At 51.9% G+C, this 16,460-nt stretch overlaps 1 protein-coding gene across 6 annotated transcripts in view; it reads left to right on the top strand.

The window, feature by feature from the left end:
- ERN1 (endoplasmic reticulum to nucleus signaling 1) overlaps positions 1-16,460 on the top strand; it is an 82,789-nt gene that overhangs the window by 56,451 nt on the left and 9,878 nt on the right. For all 6 annotated transcript variants that reach the window (XM_036116249.2, XM_036116247.2, XM_036116245.2 and 3 more), the window contains 12 exons: positions 255-420; positions 3,900-4,018; positions 6,513-6,704; positions 8,179-8,443; positions 9,196-9,286; positions 9,561-9,750; positions 10,544-10,643; positions 10,931-11,130; positions 11,572-11,719; positions 12,952-13,079; positions 15,566-15,689; positions 16,124-16,191. In XM_036116249.2, coding sequence (XP_035972142.1) covers positions 255-420; positions 3,900-4,018; positions 6,513-6,704; positions 8,179-8,443; positions 9,196-9,286; positions 9,561-9,750; positions 10,544-10,643; positions 10,931-11,130; positions 11,572-11,719; positions 12,952-13,079; positions 15,566-15,689; positions 16,124-16,191 — 1,791 coding nt within the window. The remainder of the gene's footprint in view (positions 1-254; positions 421-3,899; positions 4,019-6,512; positions 6,705-8,178; positions 8,444-9,195; positions 9,287-9,560; positions 9,751-10,543; positions 10,644-10,930; positions 11,131-11,571; positions 11,720-12,951; positions 13,080-15,565; positions 15,690-16,123; positions 16,192-16,460) is intronic.

Raw genomic sequence — 16,460 nt, 5'->3', positions numbered from 1 at the left:
TCACTTACCGCTGCTTCTCCCAGTAGCCTCCGGAAATTCCACACGCATTCTTCCCAAGTCCCAGACAGAAGAACTTAGATGTCCCTGATAAAGGTGTCAGCGCAACAGTGTCATGTGTTGAGGGAGGAGCTGCTGCCATCTGAGGGCCTTTGTGTCTTGCTCTGTTCTGGACCAGCCCCACACTAGAAATCGCTTCCCTTGGGTGCACGTCTACAAGAGCTGCCCCAGACCTCGCTCCTGTGCTTTATTCACAGCCCCGAGGCAGCACTCTTCCTTTGCTGGAAGGCCCCCAAACCGACGGGGTCACCATTGGGGACAAAGGGGAGTGTGTGATCACGCCCAGCACAGACCTCAAGTTTGACCCTGGGCTCAAAGGGAAGAACAAGCTCAACTACCTGAGGAACTACTGGCTTCTGATCGGTAAGAGCGGGTTTTGCATCCATTCCGGCCGCCACGTGCTGCCCCCTGGTGGGCAAAGGCCGGCCTCACTAGTGACCGTGGTCAACTCGGCACTGGGCTCAGTTCAGGTCCAAGGTAGTCTTTCAGACCTGGGGCCGTTTTCACCCCCAAGGAAAAGAAACAGGGTGGCTGTGTTACCAAGTCAATTCTCAAAAGCCATTTAATGTTCCAAAACCCAAGTACTGACTTAACCTTTGTGCAGTTCTCTGGCACACTGACCGTCTGTTCGTGCCAGGCACTGGGACTAAGCGCTTGAGAACCCACCTCCTCATTTCTGCCAGTAGACACCCTTGTTATTCCACTTAGGGGAAACCAGGGCGATTCCTATGGAAGAGTTCCCTGGGGGTGGGGCTGGGGCTGGGGCAGGGGCTGGGGGGAGGGGAGGGTTGGAGACCCAGGAGGGTTGGAAGCCATGAATAGATCAAGGCTGGACTTGGGTCAAGGAGCCACGGCAGAAGTCCCTGATGTGTGTGTGTGTGGGGGGTCCCCCCTTTTCCTTTCGCTTCTGTTGTTGCTGTCCTTGCTAATGGCCCTCAGGGGGAATTGGGGGGTCCCGTCAGCCACAGAGATAAGTTGAGATGACACTCGAAGGCAGTGAGTGTGACAAATGAAGGCAGAGTCACGTGAGAAGAGCTGTGTCTCTGGCAAGTGTCCCATGTAATTAGAGCGGGGCAGAGTTTTCTCGAGTTTGATTTGCCTTTGTGTGCCCCGTCTCCCCCAGTTCCGCTGCCTCCCGGCCCCAGAGGTGATGAGGGGTGGGGATGTGGCCTCGTGAGGGGGGCCAGGAGGCAAGTGGGTGCCAGCTGCTGAGTGGAAGGGGGCAGAGAGAGGGCAGCTCTGGAGGCACCAGGAGGGGATGTGGAGCGGCTCGGAAGAGTGTGGGCCCAGGAGGCCTCAGGATCGGCCCCGAGGCAGCACCCGGGCTGGTGGGGGGTGGTAACTGGGTGTTGCAGACAGGAGCCTGAGCCTCCTGGAGTCCTGATCAGTCCCTTTATGGTTGTCCGGGTCTTGTTCTTCCTGACTCCCTGTAGCCATTTTTTCTCTGCTGATTATTTCTACCAAATAATGGGCAAAGGAGGTAACAGTAATTCTGCCTTTTTTTTTGAACAGAAGTTCAAGAGCATGCGTGAGTGGGCCATGTGGGAAAATAGCTGTGAGCGAAGGCCATTAAAATTACAAGGTCACATAGTTTTCTGTACCAGTTAAGGGATACATAAACTGCCCACCAGTGGCCAAGAAGTGAAAAAATAATTGGAAACTAAGGAAATGTGTACGTAAGACTATAAAAACTGTGGGGGAGAAGTCTTCATGGCTAGGTCGCAAAATGATACCCTTTTAAAGTGGAAAGGTTGTCCAAGTAAGAAAACTGAGAAACTCAACAAAGTATGAAGAAGTAATTAGGGAATCACCCCACACTTCCGAAGTCCCCTGGAGGAACTCCAGAGCTAGTCATTTTTTAGTCAATTTTAAATAAGGAACTACTTGACAATCTTTGCAGGGACTCGGGGCCACAGGTAAAATGACATGCCCTTTTATGTCCAACTGTGTCCTTTGATTTGGTTTTTGGGGAAGACATTAAGGATATCCCCACTTCCACGTTGGTCTTGAAAATAAAATGAGTCCACTTAGCTTGAGCGGTGTGGTCTCTGGGTTTCCCCAGAGCAGTGGCGCTAACCTGGGGTGCTCTTGGCTTCCCCTGGGAGTTTTGTCAGACAAGCATGTATGACCCCTGGAGATCCTGATCCAGTAGGTCCGGACATGATGATGATGATGATAAATAAATCACGAAGTCCAGGTACTGTTTGTACAAAATGTGTTGGGATCTCCTGATGATGCTTGTGGAACAGTTGGTTCAGCGTGTATAGCATGAGAGCACCAGAGGCCCAGCTGGGGGAGACGCCTGTCTGTGAGCAGAAGTGCAGCAGGAAGCGAGGATCCGGGCCAATCCTGTCTGTAGTGGTCTGTTGCCAGGTCACTAGCAGGGAGGCGGACTTGAAACACCGGGAGCAGGCCCTGGGGGTGGGGCAGGCAGGGCTCTGTAGCACAGGTGGACACATGGGAGAGCAACCCGTTTTCTCCTGGGAAGGTTTCTTGTTAGTGAGCCTCAGAGGTACCCAGAGAAACTCACATTCAGATCCCCGGGCCCCATCAGCAAGTCCGATTCCAGGGTCTGAAGCAGGTAGACCCCACATGAGGACATCATGCTTCCCAACAAAGCACGTCTCACAGTTCTCACAGACAAGGGGAAACTGGTGGTGGTTCAAAACAAGACGAGGTTTCCCCAAAGAACGATCTTATAGAGGGGCACCTGGGTGGTTCAGTCGGTTAAGCATCTGCCTTCAGCTCGGGTCATGAACCCAGGGTCCTGGGGTCAAGCCCCGTGTCAGGTTCCCTGCTCAGTGGGGAGTCTGCTTCTTCCTCTGTTCTCTCTCTCAAATAAATAAAATCTTAAAGAAAAAAAAAAAAAAGAACGATCTTACAGAGAACTGATCTAAAGATAAAGATTTTTCCAGATCAAGAAATGTACATAGTGTGGACTAGTTCTTATTTATTTTTGTCTTAGAAATATAGACCATAGAATCTCTGATAGGTTTGGGACAGCAGTAGAAAGATCATAGGGTAAGATCCGAATCACAGGGAGAGAACAAAAAAGGAAAGTGTGTCCTGGGGCCAACAGCCCAATGAGAGAGAGTTAACTGGCTCTTCTGGGTAATATAGGAGTCATTTAATATTAGAGCTAAATAGATTTTCAAGCCATTATCGAATCCCAGTTGCCTATTTTATTCAACTTTGTCTCTCTTACAGTAATATGCACACAGTAGATGCTCAATAAATGTGTAACATATACTAGGTAGTCTTCAAATAGCGTAGAGAACAGTGAGTGAGCGCAGAGAGAACCATGACCCCCTGCTCCCGTAGCAAATGCATCCTGTTTCTCTCTTGTGAATAATTCACCACTTCCCAGGATGGAAGCTCCCATTTAGATAATAGGAATAGAACTCCACCTGAGCAATTTAAATACCAAGGTGGGAATGTGATCGCCTTAGTATAGTGATGTTTATAAGGTAGGCCTTCAAGGGAGAACTGCTTGAATTTTTAATGAAGCTTCAAGATGCTTCAGCAGCCCACAAGGTAAATTAGGAATTACCCACAGAAGTCTTGCTCTGAACATATCCCAAAGATCCTGATTCATCTCTCCTGACAAGCACACTTCTTTGCCCCTCATTATGAGATCCAGAACACTGTATACCTGCCACTGGGTAATAAAATTTCTGTCTTAATGAGATTTTTCTGGTAACTGCCTCTCCTTTTCTCTTGCTTTACAAATGTGGGTGTTTGCACTCTGGGCCCCTCAGTGGGGAGCAACTGTTGCCTAAGCTTAGCATGGAGGGCTCCCACTGTGGGGAACTGGTCTCATGGAAATTTGTTTCCTCTCATAGGACACCATGAAACCCCCCTGTCTGCGTCTACCAAGATGCTGGAGAGATTCCCCAACAACCTGCCCAAACATCGGGAAAACGTGATTCCTGCCGATTCAGAGAAGAAGAGCTTTGAGGAAGTGAGTGGGGACGTGAACAGTTAGTTTCTGGCTCCTCGTGTCAGGTGCTGGGGGAAGGCATTTGCCCTTGCCTTTGGAGCTTGCAGTGGACTCAGGAAGGGAGAGGAATGCTGGGGAACCCATAGCAAACATCACCCAGTGAAGGCCTGGTGGGTAGGAAGACAGAGCGCTTAGTGAGGGCCGTGGGAAAGGCAGAGGGACGGGGGAGGGAGTTGGCCTGGTGGGACAGAGGTAGAGGGCACCGGAGGACAGAGAACAGCAGAGATGAAGGCCTAGACGTGGGACGAACCCTACGTGTGCAGCTCTGGGGCTGAGACCAGATCTGAGGCCACCAGGTGGGGGGCAGTGGGAAGTGGGACCACGTGCTGCAGAGGAACCATGTTACCGAGCTTTGCTTGCGCCTGGCAGTGGAGCCAACGGTTGATGAGAGGAGGAGGCGGGAGACCTGAAGCTTCATGAAGCCACGAGTGGCCCTTTGGAAGCGGCCGGCTTGGCTGCTCGGTCTGGTAGAAGCTTGGTCTGGCAGGGACCCAGCGTGCCCACAGAATGGAAATTTGGGCAGCAGGGAGGCCCACCCAGGTGGTAGCTGCCATGAGCCTCTGACCTGGGCTGCTGTCCTGCAGCTCTGGAGAGACAGAGTGCCAGGCAGGGTCTCAGCTGGATGCAGAGGGCCACCCAGATCAGGACGGTCAGAGGGGAGTTAAGGAAGGGATTATTGGCACAGATGTGGACAGCCCTAGGGGTTCCCTTAGCATCCTTTAGCCTCAAGTTGGGAGGTGGAGCTTCAGTTGACATACTCAGCAACCCCAAAGAATTGGACCTCCTTTCCCTCCCCCTGCCCCATCTGCTGGTGTCCCAATCAGGAACCAGAGGGCAGGGAGACTCTGCTGTGCCCACAGGTGGCTGCCTTCTGAGGCAGAGCAGGTGGAGAAGGCGGGAGGGTGGTTCTGCAGGGGGGGATTCCAGCATGGCCGGTGGGGTGGGGAAGGCGTCCAGAGAAGCCATTTAGACTTGGTAACTGCTGCAGCCCTGCCGTGGGGGACTCGAGCCCGAGAGGGGCCTGGACTATGGGCAAGGTCCGAGGAAGATGAGGGCGGCTGGCTGATATGGGGACCGAGATCGCCGCAAGTTCACTGTAAGGCTCAGATTTTATCCAGAGAGAAAGGGAAGGAAAATTATGTAGCTGTTTAAGACTCTAGAGCGAAATATCTCGAGTTGCCTGTCGTCTCTGGAGGTAGCCAGTTAGAGAAGCACTCTGAGTCCTAAGACAGGGATTTTGGAAAACTTTGGTGCCATAAGGTCTTGATCTGATGTTGATCTTATTAAAGTCACTCGTATCTACCACTAAACACGTAGAAAATAAAAGTATAGAGAAGAAAATAAGACAGACCCTTAATCTAATGCCCAGAGATAGCCACAGTTAAGATTTTAATAATCATCCAAACTTGAGCAGAGCTTTTAAAAACTCCACTAAAATACTCTGAGGTGCATTTATATGGCAACAAGACAAGCTTTTTAACAAACACTTGACCGAATATAAACCTAGTGTTGTTCCCGGTCACACGCTCAGCAGACATTCCTCAGCTGTCTGCTCCCCCCCAGCTGCGCCGCCCCCACCCCATACACCGTGGGAGGGGGGCAGCCAGAGGGGAAGACGCACAGGCAGAAGTCTGGGCCCTGGGGGGGCAGGGGGGAGGTGTGCAGGGCGGGCGATGCCAAGGTCTGCGCTTGCCGGGAGGCTGTGTGTTCGCCTCACTGGGCAGCTGGCGACGGCACTCCCGGGACATGGAATGTTTGAGAACACATCGATGCATTTTCCCAAACTGTTCTTGGAGTCCTAGAGACTCCCGGAAGCTGAGACGGGAGGTCCGCTTTTATCTGGTTTAATTTTGGGCTTCCAAGTAAAGTTTTCTTTAACAAAAGATTCTGATGCTTTTCAGAAACTTTGAAAAATAGTGGGATATGTGAGAAAAATGATTTTGCTTTTGGAGTTGCCCTGAAAGTTTACAAGCAACAGAAGCAAGCTGCTTTATTATTCTTCAGCCACGTGTGTGCGCGCACGCAGGGTTTTCCTTTTTAATGTGAAATGGTTTTATTAAAGTGACTATCAACCTTTTCACCAGCCTTTGTCACCGATGACATCAGAGTTTTCCCAGATATCAAATCTACCCTCAAAGGAGGATGTCTTTGCCTTCAGTGAGGATTTTCAAAAGAATATAGGATCTGAAGGCCCTTCCAAAAGTACTGCTCTTAGAACTGTTTTTGAGTACTGATAACCTCACGGCAATAAAGCCTGGCCTCTCAAGACAGTCACTTTGATAAAGGCAGCGATTATTTGGCTGTGTGATCTCTGGTGAGCTTAAAAAAAAAAAAAACAACCCAGCACATTCTACAGTATGATCCTTCCCGGTAGTCATGGCTACTCTTGACCATTTGGTTCATTTATATCTGGCCAGAAATTGTTCAGTGACGTAGTCACTCTGTCCCATACAAGGTTATCAACCTGGTTGACCAGACTTCAGAAAACGCGCCTACCACCGTTTCACAGGATGTGGAAGAGAAATACGAGCATGCCCCTGCCAAGCCCGAGGCCCCCGTGGACTCCATGCTCAAGGACATTGCCACCATCATCCTGAGCACCTTCCTGCTCATCGGCTGGGTGGCCTTCATCATCACCTACCCCTTGGTAAAGCTCTGCCCCTTCCCTTTGCCCTCCCGGGTGTTTCTGAACTTCCGTGCTGGTCATCTGGTGTCTGTGAGCTCCATGCACAGCCACGCACACGGCAGATAAGCAGATACGTTTCCTTTCACATTTCAAAGTTAGTATTTGCTTATCTTCAGAAACATTGTAGTTAAAAAGACACTAGTTTCTCAGGAAAGGACAGTTGTTTTTTTTTTAACCTATGTCTTAGAGTTAACTGATTGTAAAAGCTGATTTGTAAACCTTGCTTTTGCAGGTCATTTCGAATAGTCAACTATATTTTCCTTTTTAAGAATAGGCATGATAGATGAAAATCCACTTAACTTTCCTCCCTTACAAACTGCCTGTGAGAGATGCCAGCTAGAGTGAAAAAGGCGGCATTCCTTCCACTTTCTATTGGAAATGAGTCAGCTAAGATTACGTAGTTGAATAGGTTGTCAATTGGATAAAACAGTCTAGAATATTCTTTCATCAGGTTGCTCAGAGCACTGAAGTGTCATCACCTTAGAATACTAGTGTCCGGGAAGCTCATGTCCCCTATAGGAATGTGAATGACTAACTCTTCCATTTGTGCAAATGGGTTCACTTGCATTGTTTTATATTTTACCTCACACAGTCATTATCGCTGTGCCCTACCCACAAATGAAGAAGCTAAGCTCTGGGGAAGTTAAATAACTTTCCCAAGGTTACTCAGCTGGTAGGGGGCATTTCCAGGATTTGAACCCAAGTTCAGAGAAAGAGAGTGTGGGGGTGCACACGAGAGCCAGAAAACTCCCAGGGGGGGTTGGCTACGCAGCCGTCTCTTCAGTGCCCTTCCCACACACAGGCAGTGATAATCACGGATCACTGCTACTTCAAATTATGACAGAACGTATTTTCCAGAATAGATGAGAGGAGTAAGGGAGGTGGGGAAGGCAGCGTGGTGAAATGGGGGGAGTGAGACTTGGCCAGGCCACGTGTTTCAGCCACATCCTGGCTGTGAGGCTGTGAGCCCCAGCTGCTTCCTCTGCCTGGCTGGATTGGTGCCCATTGTGTGCCAGCCTCTCTGGAGTACACGACTGCGGTAGACAGCAAGCCCAGGTCTTCCTGTATCCACCATGCTCTGTTTGGTTCCTTGTTTGTAACAACTCCCGGACTTTCATAGAAGTCCCAAAATTTTAGAATTGAATGGACACCCCCCCCCCCCACCGCCTTCATCTGGCCCAGCCTCCACCTACAGCAGAGTCCTCCCTCTTGTCCCTGCCAGGCCCCTCCAGCAGGGGGACTGGGCTCTCCTGGGAAATCCTAACTGGCAAGAACCCCTCCTGCCTCCTGTGCCTTCTCACTGGTCTCGGCCCGCCCTGTGGGGTTCTGTAACGGGTACGGGCTTCTTCTGCCACAGGGAGCCTCTCCCTGCTGGCCTGCCTGTGTCCCTGGGGGAGTGGGCTGCACTTGTTTGGACGTGTCTCTCTCTTCCCAGAGCATGCATCAGCAGCAGCAGCTCCAGCACCAGCAGTTCCAGAAGGAACTAGAGAAAATCCAGCTCCTACAACAGCAGCTGCCCTTCCCTCCATCTGGAGACATGGCTCAAGATGCTGAGCTCTTGGACTCGTCCGGCCTGTACTCTGAGAGCTCGGGCACCAGCAGCCCCAGCACGTCCCCCAGAGCCTCCAACCACTCACTGCACTCCACTGGCTCGGCCTCCAAGGCTGGCACCAGCCCCTTCCTGGAGCAGGACGATGAGGGTAAAGCGAGTTGCTGTCTTCCCTTTCCTTTGAACTCAACCTGAGAACCATAAAGTACCAAGTCCTCCTGGGGAGTCTGCATGGGATTATGGAGTGCCGTTTCTAAGGGTTCACCGTGTTCTCACCTCATTCCCTGTCACTCTGGCGGCCGGGCTTCCACGCCATCCCAGGGCCTTTCCCTCTCGGGCCCTTTGGGGGACCACCTTGCCCTCCCTCCATCTTGCTCCATAAGGGCTGGCAGTTGCTGCTGGCCAGAGGGCCACTGGGTGTCTGGCTTGAGAGCGTTCCTGAGGCCAGCCAGGGGCCCCGTGTGACAGTGCCATTGTTGACCCCCATTCCTCTGGGGGGTTGGCTCAGACCGGCCGTCAGGGCGATATTCTGAGGGGATGGATGCCGAGCTCATGCAAGAGAGCTGAGCCCCAGTCCCAAGCTGGAGGCCGCTCCTGGCCTCATTTGCACATCCACTGCGGCTCCATGAAGGCTTCAGGTGCAAATTGTCTGTGCATCTGTGGCAAACCCCTGTCTCCTGACAGTAACGCGGAGGCAGGAACGGAGGGCAGGAGGCAGGGGAGCCGTGGTCCTGGGCGTCAGGGAGGCGTGGAGCCCGCCGGCTCTCGCCTACCGCGGGGCTGGGAACATACAGCCTGAGAGGTCCCGTCCCTGAATCTGAGCTCAGGAAGCTCGCACCATTCCAGCCTCAAGGTGTTTTAGATTATGTTTGTTTAAAACCACTTCTTCCTGTTTTGTCCCAGATGAGGAAACCAGCATGGTGATAGTTGGGAAGATTTCATTCTGTCCCAAGGACGTGCTGGGTCACGGAGCTGAGGGCACGATTGTGTACCGGTGAGTGGCCCCGGGAGCTCTGTGACTTCGCCGCCTGTCCCAGTACCTGTCAGCTTGCGGGTGGCAGGCCAGGCTCCAGGGGTGCAGCGGGGTCACAGCGGTGGCGTGGTCCTTCAGGAGTTCACCTCCGGGGCGGAAGCGACGGTTGGTCAGGGCTGTGAGGCTCACGAGGCGGCTGCTGGCTCACGGGACAAGGAGCACGGTGGGTCCGTGGGTCTCTCGTGTCCACAGCCTGTCTTGCCCCCCCAACCCAGCCCCTGATCGTTGTCCTCAGGGGCATGTTTGACAACCGCGATGTGGCCGTCAAGAGGATCCTCCCCGAGTGTTTCAGTTTCGCGGACCGCGAAGTCCAGCTGCTTCGAGAATCAGATGAGCACCCCAACGTGATCCGTTACTTCTGCACAGAGAGGGACCGGCAGTTCCAGTACATTGCCATCGAGCTGTGTGCAGCCACCCTGCAGGAGGTGGGGGCCCTGGGGGCAGCCTTGCCGGGGCCGCTGCAGCCTTCCTCCTCCCGGCGGCGGTGGCTCGAGGGCCTGCAATTTCTTTTTCTTTTATTTCTCTATATTTACTTTATTGAAGTTATAACACAGCCTACTCATTTCAGTGACCAGTTTGGTGCGTTTGACAGGGGCACACGCCCATTTAACCACAAACAATCCAAACGGAGAGCGTTTTCAGCACCTCAGCTTCATTTGGGTGGGGCAGTCTTTGGGTGCGGTTGGTGTCTGTCTCCCTGTGCCCCCAGGAAACCCCGCAGTTGTTCTCACCACTGGTCAGGGCTGGTGTGGGCTTGGAGGATGCTGGTTGAGGAGTCAGGCCTTTGAGATCCTCCATCGATCTCCTTTTGCTCAGTCTCCAGGCTGACTGTGAACCTACCTTGGTATTAGCTGGCTGCACTTGCAGGTTTACCTGTATGAGGCCATGAACTTGAGTTCCTTGCCCTTACCTTTATCACTGTACACTAGTCCGTCAGAACTTCTGGTTGTTTAAGTGAGCCTATGGCTTCAGGAGAAAGTCTGTTGGCAAACGTGGATTTGGGCAGAGAACGTTGTCAGTAAAACTTCCCATTTCTTTCTTAAAATAGGAGCAAAGAAAATGGGCTGACCTAATCCCAAATGTTAAAGCAAAAAGCTGCAGGCGGGACTTTTCTAAATAAAACTGAATCACTTGAAAGAAAGAAAGAGCGTGCTGTGCAGAGGTGCCCCTCTCTGCAGAGGGGCTTTGTGCATGACCTGGCCATGGTGTCTCTTGCAGTACGTGGAGCAGAAGGACTTTGCCCACCTCGGCCTGGAGCCCATCACCTTGCTGCAGCAGACCACCTCGGGCCTGGCCCACCTGCACTCCCTCAACATTGGTGAGAAGCTTCCCTTTCCCAGGCCGCACCCCAGCTGAGGGGGGAGGTTGGGGAGGGTGGCCGACTGCTGGCATGGTCCATCCCTCCGCTGAGAATCTGTGCTTCATCGCTGGCTTGCACGTGGGGTTTTTAGGTGGCCTTTTGACAATAAGAATTTGAGGAGGAACCTTTCATAGTCGCAGACCAGAACCCTTAGAGGTGGCAGCAGGCCTGCTGGGAGTCAGAGAAAGTGCACTCCCTGACACTACTCATGGTAAATATGGGACTGATCTGGAGCGTTCTATTAGTTCACAGAGACCTGAAGCCCCACAACATTCTCCTCTCCATGCCCAACGCGCATGGCAGGACCAAGGCCATGATCTCGGACTTCGGTCTCTGCAAGAAGCTGGCGGTAGGCCGGCACAGTTTCAGCCGCCGCTCAGGAGTGCCGGGCACAGAAGGCTGGATCGCTCCAGAGATGTTGAGCGAAGACTGCAAGGACAACCCGGTGAGCACTGGGCACAGCTCTCAGCCTCTTGCCTCTTCAGGAGTGACAGCTTCTGAATTCAAGACTTGGGGGCTGTGGCACATGAAGAATGACATTTCTTTGTCAAAGAGCTTCTGTGTGAACAGCATGCTGCTGGCACTTTCCATATAGTCTCCTGCTCAGACGAATGAAAGGGACATATGTGGGCAATTACTATCCCCCCCCCCAACTTTTCCAGTCACTTCCAGCCCCAGCCCATCGGCTCTAGAGCCCACATTCCCCGCTGTGAACGCCAACACGCCCGCAGCCCTTGCAGCTCTGGGCACTGCCAACGTGCTAGACGAGTCTCCCGGGACCCCTTCAAGGTGGGAGAAGCGGCAGCAGCATTCCGGTCCTCACTGCTGCTGAGTCTGAGGATGAGAATTCTCCAGAAGGCCTCTCACACCCTGCCTCTCTTTTCAGACCTACACAGTGGACATCTTCTCTGCAGGCTGTGTCTTTTACTACGTGATCTCGGAGGGCAGCCACCCTTTTGGCAAGTCCCTGCAGCGGCAGGCCAACATCCTCCTGGGTGCCTACAGCCTCGACTGCTTGCACCCCGAGAAGCACGGTGAGCGGGCCACGGGGCAGGAGAGGTCGGGAGCCACCCCAGCTGCCCAGGTGGACCCTTGGCCTGGAAGGGTGCCAGCTCTGTGCCCCCCAGAGGCCCTTCTTTCCAACTGCTTGCCCTGTGGGCCTCCGTGAATTGATGACTCATTCCGAAGCTGGTAGAAGGTTGGGTGGGTTGTCTTTGGTGCACCTCCTCCTAAAGCCAGGCGGCTCTGAGGTTCCTTCAGGTCACCCAATGACCTCTGTGACCTGGGCAAGGCCCCCTTTGGGGACCTCTATTTTCCTGCTTGTGACTTGTGAGGGGTTAAGTAACCTGAGGTCCCTTCCTGCACCAACATTCAGGAAAACAGATAGTCCATGCTCTGTAAACTCTTGTGTGCAGGCCAGTGGTCAGTGGGTGTGGTCTGGGCTGGGAACAGACAGGCTGGGTCTTGCTCTCCGGGTGCAGGGGCAACAAGTCTTTCTTCCTGACTTCAGGGTTTCCTGTGTTATAATTGACCCATGACACCCAGTGCCACCTTTTTAAAAAATTAAAACTGGGGCACCTGGGTGGTTCAGTCGGTTAACCGTCTGACTCTTGATTTCGGCTCAGGTCATGATCTCAGGATCGTGAGATCGAGCCCCACATCGGGCTCTGCACTCAGCACGGAGTCTGCTTGGGACTCTCTCCATCTCCCTCTGACCCTCCCCTGCTCGCATGTGTGTGCACTCTCTCAGTCAAAATCTTAAAAAAAACAAATTAAAACTAACTTACTGTTTTGGTCATGGATTAATTTTCCTTATTCCCTGTAGAAACAATAGGTTAGCATAAAGACCCACAACGCCTTTACACCGTGATGAATTCCTGCTATTAATACCTTTGTATATCTTATTCCAGTCTTCTAATTAGACGGGTGTGCGTCCTTTTGTAAAACATGGAGGGTAAATCGTACATGCCATCGAATCCCTCTCCATGTTGACCGGTGCTCCACAGGGCATCATTTTAAGAGCACAGCCCAGGACCTGGAGGCAGCATTACCGGAGCCTCCGCTAGTGGGTATCTCCAATTACTCCTTTTCCCAGACACCCCGCCCATCAGCTGACGTTTGTGCATGTTCTTAATTCCATTACTGCAGTGAGCTCCTGTTGGTAGAATCTTGAATCAAAAGGCACGCGTGCTGTTAAGTTTCAGGTATTTCACGGCGACCGTGGGCCGGTGATAATGAGTTACTTGCTTGTTTTCCTCCTTTGTAGAAGATGTCATTGCCCGGGAATTAATAGAGAAGATGATCGCGATGGATCCTCAGAAACGCCCGTCCGCAAAGCACGTGCTGAAACATCCGTTCTTCTGGAGCCTGGAAAAGCAGCTCCAGTTCTTTCAGGTCGGTCTCTTGGGTTTTTGCGTTTGGGGTATTTTTTTAATCAAAACCTTCATTTAAGTTCTCCCAGATTTTAAAAAAACAGAGCAAAAGACAATGAAACAAATGACTCCTAATCCCATAACCAAGGGATAACCATGGTTGACATTTTAACATATTTTCATCATATAGCTAAAAGTGTGATTGGGGTCAAACTGTATATACAATTTTATATCCTTTTCTTTTCTCAGTACCTAATATTTTTACACAGTATTTCGTTCAGTGTTAATAATAGCATTACTAGTATTTGCAGTAGTAAATGTAGTGTTTTAACATACTCTTTTTCCATGTTAAAGTTCTAAAATTTTTTTTTTTTTAATTTTTTTTTATTTTATTTGAGAGAGAGAGAGAGTGAAAGAGAGAGCACAAGAAGGGGTAGAGTCAGAGGGAGAAGCAGACTCCCCACCGAGCAGGGAGCCTGATGCGGGACTCGATCCCGGGAGTCCAGGATCATGACCCGAGCCGAAGGCAGCCGCCCAACAAACTGAGCCACCCAGGCGCCCCTAAAAGTTCTAAAATTTTAATGACTCTAGTACTCCATCCTACGGATGTGCCATAATTTAAAAACCTTATGTTATGGGAACTTTCAAATATACACAAAAGTAGAGGGAATACTATCATGAACTCCCCTTTATCCATTCTCCAGCTCCAGCAATTAATAACTGAACCTCTACTCCCTCCTCGAATCTCCACCCCAGATTACTGTGAAGCAAATCTTAGGCATTATATAATTTCATTCAAGTCTCCTAAATCTAAACATTTACTTACATTGGATTCTTTCTATCCTCTTTTACCTAATCTTTGCCCAGATCTCTTTTCGCTTACGTTGGATTCTGAAACGTGAAATTAATAGGATCAGTAGAGATGAGCTCTGTCAGTGGTTTGGCTGTCTTTTTTTTAAGATTTTATTTATTTATTTGACAGAGAGAGACACAGCGAGAGAGGGAACACAAGCAGGGGGAGTGGGAGAGGGAGAAGCAGGCTCCCCGCAGAGCAGGGAGCCCGATGCGGGGCTCGATCCCAGGACCCTGGGATCATGACCTGAGCTGAAGGCAGTCGCTTAACCGACTGAGCCACCCAGGCGCCCGGTGGTTTGGCTGTCTTAAGGCTTTGTGGTGTTGCCCGCCCGGTGGCTTTTGTAGAAAGGGAACGTGTTTCTCAGAGTCTTCCCCGGTGTCAGTTCAGCACAGCTCGTCCAAACACATCGTACCCAGCCCACCGGCTCTGGAAAGCAAGCACACGGGCTCAGTGCTGTTCCTCCTGGGGCTGGGTCAGAGTGAAGCTTGGGTTTAGGAGTGACCATCACCCTGTCCTGGAATCTGACTAGAGCCTTAGCCCCCAATATTTAAGCTCCTTGAGGGCAGTGGTGGTTGACTTCTGGTTCGTCGCTGCCTGGCATGTGGCAGGTGCTTACTAAGTATTTGGGTGGATTGGGAAGGCGAGGGTTTCGTGCCACTTTCCACGGACAACATTAGGATTGTTCACTATGTTCCACGGATCATAACATTACAGTTCGGAGGTCAGGTGTCCTCAAGGGACGTCTGGAAAGTCGCCAGGTTCCTTTGATGATGACAAGATGTAGAACAAGAATAAAGCTCACACAAAGGGACCTCCAGCCCACCGTGGGTTAGGATTTAAGCTCTTCATTTTCCCGAGCCCGCTCTCATGTGAACACACCTGCCTCGCGTTGTATCAACTAGCCGCCCCGGCTCTGCGGCAGAAGTGTGTGTCTGCAGGGTGCCCAGGGCTTTCCTCTAGCCACTCTAAGTTTGAGAGTCAGCCAGTCTGGCTTCATCTTCATCAAAGAAAGAAAAGCCTATGGCCAGTGAGTCTGTGTGGGGCTCCTCGCTCCGTTTCCTCAGCTGCTGGAGCTCACGCTCGGCTCTGGCTGGGGCCCTCAGACACGGGGCAGGGCGCGAGGCTAGAGCAGGGCCTCCGGAGCCCACATGCTTGTCAGCAACTTTCTGCCTCTCAAAGAGTGCTTCATCCATCTTTTCTAACTGTTTGTATGGGGAGTGCTGACCGGCTGTGGGTCTGAGCATGTCCTGTTTCCCTGCGTTGACAGAAAAGCCCAAGATGCAAATCAAAATTGAGCTTTTGTTGTTGTTGTTCATTGATGGACGTTGATTGCACTACGGCTCCGTGTGAGATGCGGTGTGCGTGCACAGGGGTGAGACGTGGGTGCGGCATTAGGGTTCGTGGAGAGGTGTGACACCTCCCCTGTCACGGAGGTGCTCTGTGTGGGTCTCTCCCCAGTGAGCCACAGACGGGGCTGCTTGCAGGGGAGAGGGTGATGGATCGGGAGGGACCGAGGCACAACACTTCCTATCAGTCCTGAGGCCCGAGGTTCATGTGGCAGCGACCAATCTGTGACTTGTGTGTGTGTCGCTCCTCCAGCTTCCGATTCTCCACACCCTGACCATCATCTGCTGCCCTTGTCACCCTCACAGGACGTGAGTGACCGAATAGAAAAGGAGTCCCTGGACGGCCCGATAGTGAAGCAGCTGGAGCGAGGCGGGAGAGCTGTGGTGAAGATGGACTGGAGGGAAAACATCACCGTCCCCCTGCAGACAGGTGACCATGCTGATGCCCCGGCCGTGCATGTTGGCAGAAACGTTTCAAGAGCAGTAGCCGTTTCTAAGAAGCGAACATGGAACTGGCAGCTCCAGGCGGTCTGGGCTCCAGATCCTCCTCTCGGGGTTGAGGCTATTGTGGGTGTGTCCTCTGGGGTTCGTTACGCTGATGTGGGTTTCATTTTTGTCTCTTTGAATGACAGGTTAGTGACGGGTGCTGTGCTCTTAATGGTTGTTTGTGCTTGTGGGTGCGACCCAGAGGTGGCATTCATAGCGCTGCCCTCAGTCAGGCTCGCTCTGGGGGACACACTCCTTTAACCCCGAGCGTGGTGTAGTTCTGTTGTGTTTCAGTCTGATCGCTCATCCCGAGGAGCCCCGGGAATTTTCTCCTTTAGAAATGGGTTTGTTACATTGCATTCCTTGTTTTTTCCCTAGATCTGCGGAAATTCAGAACCTATAAAGGTGGCTCCGTTCGAGACCTCCTCCGAGCCATGAGAAACAAGGTAAGGGGCGTGAACCCCCGGTGGTCCCGGTGACGGGGGTTACAGCCACCTTTCTCCTTTCTGTTCTCTGTGGGTCCTTCCATTCGTACTAGAATTCTGAACTTGCAGGGCCAACTTGTTCCCTTAGATGGGTTTTCTCTTCCGGGATGTTGAGGTGAGGAGTTCCGCTCTGGGAAGCGGGCTGTCTGGTGTCATCTGTGGTCTCTGCTGACTTGTGTGTGCCCTGTTCCTGTCTGAGACAGCACAGTATAAACTCCCTTGATGGGGAC

The sequence above is a fragment of the Halichoerus grypus genome, chromosome 2 (genome assembly GCF_964656455.1).
Source record: "Halichoerus grypus chromosome 2, mHalGry1.hap1.1, whole genome shotgun sequence".
NCBI classification, from domain to species: Eukaryota; Metazoa; Chordata; class Mammalia; order Carnivora; family Phocidae; genus Halichoerus; species Halichoerus grypus.
This window is presented reverse-complemented; position numbering and strand designations above follow the sequence as displayed.